The sequence below is a fragment of the Etheostoma spectabile genome, chromosome 12 (assembly GCF_008692095.1).
Source record: "Etheostoma spectabile isolate EspeVRDwgs_2016 chromosome 12, UIUC_Espe_1.0, whole genome shotgun sequence".
Classification (NCBI taxonomy): domain Eukaryota; kingdom Metazoa; phylum Chordata; class Actinopteri; order Perciformes; family Percidae; genus Etheostoma; species Etheostoma spectabile.
The window spans coordinates 28359839-28364162 of NC_045744.1; the positions used below are offsets into that span (position 1 = coordinate 28359839).

A 4324-nucleotide genomic window follows, 5' to 3' on the forward strand; every position below is an offset into this window, starting at 1 on the left:
GTGTGTGTGTGTGTGTGTGTGTCTGTGTGAGTATGTGGGAGGATGTGGGTGAGTGTGTATGTGATATGTGTGCTGTAGTGTGTGTGTGTCTTCTTTGTGGATTAATTTACAATGTGATGTGCGCTGTAGAGCTGAAAGGGCACAACGTATGCGAGTGCTGATGGACTTATCGTTTATAATGGTACGTTTGGTTCAGCGTACTCTATTATTACATTTTTCATTAAAGTAAATAACTGTGACATTTTACTATATGAATAAATGCTTTGTTTTACCCTTTAACAGAAGAAAAACTAAGTATTAGGTGTGAAATTTGACTTTGGGTCCTTGTGGTGTCAGGGACAGAAACTTAAGCCTGACCAACACAAAACGTAAGAACCTACATGTCATAGTCCTTATCACAGTTTGGTTGACAGGCAGAGCAGAAATACCACCGCAATGACGCTTAGCAGGAAAGATATCGGATCCATTGATGGATAAGAGATTTCTTTTTAAACAATAAAGAAAACACAGATTATTCAATGAAAACCAGGTTTTGACCCGTCGCCAGTGTGGTTTGCCACCCATATGCAGCTTGTTTGACTACAAGGAGTGTTAACGATTTACAGATACAAATCAGAAACCAATTTTAACGTTAAAGATGGGACTACATTGATACGCTGACCCCTGGATCAATGTACCATGAACAGGTTGATTGCAAGATTCCAAAGTTACGAGCTGGTTGACCAAAGGTTTGCTGCAAATTCTGCACAGCGTCTCCACTCTCGTAAAAAGGAAATACCAGACTCTCAACTTAGCCACAACTCTTTGAGATCTAAGGTCATGGCATCTATAGCTAAAAAATTACAAGCTTACAGTTTAGAGTGATGGCTTTCATGACGTGGTAAATAGTTACAGCCGAGTAAGCAGGATTTCAGGAAAGGGTAAAGAATTAAGTTAAACAAGAATTGTCAAAAGCAGAGCGAGTACGTCTTTTGTCTAACTTGCTCAAATGCCTACTTGCACACTTCAAAAACTTACTTTTAAGTATATAGTGTAGATAACCTAAACTCCTTCAATTCAAATCAATTCAATTTTATTTATAGTATAGTATTAATAACAGGAGTTATCTCAAGACACTTTACAGATAGAGTAGGTCTAGACCACACTCCACCTACAAAGCTCTTCATGGTCAGGCACCATCTTATCTTAAAGAGCTCATAGTACCTCCCAGAGTGCAGGGTTACTTGTGGTTCCTAGAGTCTCTAAAAGTAGAACGGGAGCCAGAGCGTTCAGCTATCAGGCTCCTCTCCTGTGGAACCAGGTTCCAGTTTGGGTTCAGGAGGCAGACACCGTCTCCACATTTAAGAGTAGGCTTAAGACTTTCCTTTTTGATAAAGCTTATAGTTAGGGCTGGCTCAGAAGAGTCCTGAACCATCCCTTAGTTACGCCGCTATAGGCTTAGACTGCCGGGGGACTTCCCATGATGCACTGAGCATCTATCTCCTCCTCCTTCCCTCCATCTGTATGCAGCCTCATCCCATTAATGCATGTTACTAACTCGACTTATTCACTTTCCCGGAGTCTTGTGCTCTCTCACCCACGTAGTCTTGTGTTCCCTCACCCCCCTCTCTTCTCTTCTCCTATCACTTCCTGCAGGTGTTTCTGGCTCTGGATCTTTGGTTGCCTGCTTCCATGTTCTTGCTCGACACAGTCTGCTACAATTCTCAATGTCTCTCCCTCTCTCTCTCTGTCTCTTCTCTGTCTCTGTCTGTCTTTCTCTCTCTCTCTCTCTCTCTCTCTCTCTCTCTCTTTCTGTCTCTTACTCTCACCCCCAACCGGTCGAGGCAGATGACCTCCCACCCTGAGCCATGGTTCTGCTCGAGGTTTCTGCCTCTTTAAAGGAAGTTTTTCCTTGCCTCTGTTGCCTAGTGCTTGCTCTTGGTGGGAACTGTTGGGTTTCTGTAAATAACATCACAGAGTACGGTCTAGACCTGCTCTTTTATGAAAAGTGCAATGAGATAACTCATTACATAAATCAAATTGAATAGAATTGAATTGAATTAAATGATGGACTGATGGAATGATGGACACTATGCGCACTAAATTTTAATTTAATTTGTCAGGTCAAAAGAGAAGGACATTTTGCTTCTTCTTCTTCTCCCTGACCTAGCCTCTTATTCTGGCATTTCACAGTTTTCTCTGACCATCTCTTGAATGCAGAAAAACCCTCTTCTCCGTGGTTTTGACCCTTTGTCTCTCTTCACTTTTGGTTGCATGTGATACATCCCCATTTCAAAAATGAAGTGTATTTTACTGTTGCACTCCCAGTAAGTCATACTGGATGTGCGTGTCGGCTTAAAATGTAAATGCGAATGTGCGTCTGCTTTTGTCAGCACTGTGAGGGATTTTCTCTAATTCGGCATGATATACAGGACTCATTTTTGCCCAGATTGTCACTCACACGCCTCTTGGCTCTTAACTCTCTCTTTCCCTCTCTCTGTTCAGTGTTCATTCCCTTAATGCTAAAAAACCCTACACTTTTCAGCCATAAAAGCTTTTGTCAGGGTTCTTACAGTCAAAACTGAACCGAAACCGTAGCTGAGTTATTCCCCTTCTTCCCTTCACTTTGATCCCTGCAGCTCGGTGAAGCTGCAAGGTTTTTTTCCTCTCCCACCACAGGATTTCTTTCCCCTCCCTCACCCAGAGGTGTAAGAAGTATTCAGATCCTTCAGCAAAAGTACTGATATAACTCTTAAAAATACTCTTTTAACAGTAAAAGTCCTGCATTGAAAATGTTATCTAAGTAAAGGTATGGAAGGTTCATAAGAACAGTGTATTAAAAGTATTAAAAGTAAAAGTACTCCGTGCAGAAAAATCTTCACAATTCAGAAAATGGAAACAATCCAAACAGTTAAGTTGAATAAATCAACTGAGTGTTTAATTGCCTAATCATTTCAGCTGGACTATTGTTGTGTAGTTTGATTTATAATGAAACATTGTATTTAGTAAACTACATGTGTTTTGGGTGCAAAATAATCCAGATTTGTAAAGTAACTAAAGATTCAGATAAATGTAGTGGTGTTAAAAATACAATATCTCTCTCTGAAATGTAGCGGAGTACAAGTAGAAAGTGGTATGAAAAGAAAAGACTCAAGCAAAGTACAAGCCCCTCAAATGTGTACACAAGTACAGTAATTGAGTAAATGTACTTAGTTCCATTCCACCGCTGCCCTTACCTCGGAGACCCTCTCCGACCCCAAGGGCCAGGCCGTCTTTGGTCCACTGGACGATGCCGCTGTAGTTGAAGACCACGCAGGACAACACCACCCGTTCTCCCAAGACCACCGACTGGTCCGCCGGCTCCTGAGAGAAGCGAATGCACCACACTGCAACACAGGGACAGAGAGGGGAAATCAATGTGAAGTTCCTTTTATTGTGACCTGGCCATGAACTGCTATCTTTTATTGCACTGTATCGAGCTACACAGTCCCTCTCTGGTCTTATCGACTGGTGCTTGTCAATATGGTGGCTGTTGGGCTGATTTGTTAAGGGGGGTTTATAGTGTATATGGTGTTTTTATTCTCCTTTTTTATTATGTGTTTTTTTTATAGTGAGTGTGTTTAAATATGAACTCTGTCTGTGAGGGAAATCTCTCTTCTGGGCACGGTGAGGTTTTAAATTGAATTGCCTGCATTTATGCACATATGCACTGGCCGAATGGAGGGACCCGGGAGAATTGACAGCTTTTATTCCATAAAATAGGCAGCAGAGCAGTGTCATCGGGACAACAAACACTGGCGGACTCCAAAAGAAAGCCAGCTGTATCATAAAGGACCCCACTCACTCTGGACATCACCTGTCCTCTGCAATAAAGATCCAGGACAATGAGATCCAGGACAAACACACTGAGAAACAGCTTATTCCCACAGGCAGTAAAATGCACAACCCTCCTCTTTATCTCCTCCCTGTATAAGACTAATTTGCAATAAATCCCAAGAACTGGAAGGGCAATGCCCTCATGTATATGACATCACCTCAACATGCTTATTTGTCTTGATTTTTATATTTTACTATGTAAATTGAGTTATTTTTATTTAGTTTAGTTTGTTATTTATGCAGTCGAACTGAGAGCTGCTAAACTGTTCCTGTGTTGACAATAAATATGTATTCTATTCCATCTAGTTTAAATCATTTTTCTTTTTAACTGGACCCAGAGCTCAATTGATCAAATTTGCACATTTGTCATTCTTCTGTGTCTTCTGCATCTGTCTCTTTCTTGCCCCCTTTTAAAGTTTTCCCTGGACTTTAATGAGGCTTGTGTGTGTGTGTGTGTGTGTGTGTGTGT

General features: G+C 41.3%; 1 protein-coding gene across 2 annotated transcripts in view; it reads right to left on the bottom strand.

Moving 5' to 3' along the window:
• The window catches only part of kirrel1b (kirre like nephrin family adhesion molecule 1b), a 99901-nt gene that overhangs the window by 37960 nt on the left and 57617 nt on the right, over window positions 1–4324 (bottom strand). For both annotated transcript variants that reach the window (XM_032531546.1, XM_032531547.1), the window contains exon 2: window positions 3216–3365. In XM_032531546.1, coding sequence (XP_032387437.1) covers window positions 3216–3365 — 150 coding nt within the window. The remainder of the gene's footprint in view (window positions 1–3215; window positions 3366–4324) is intronic.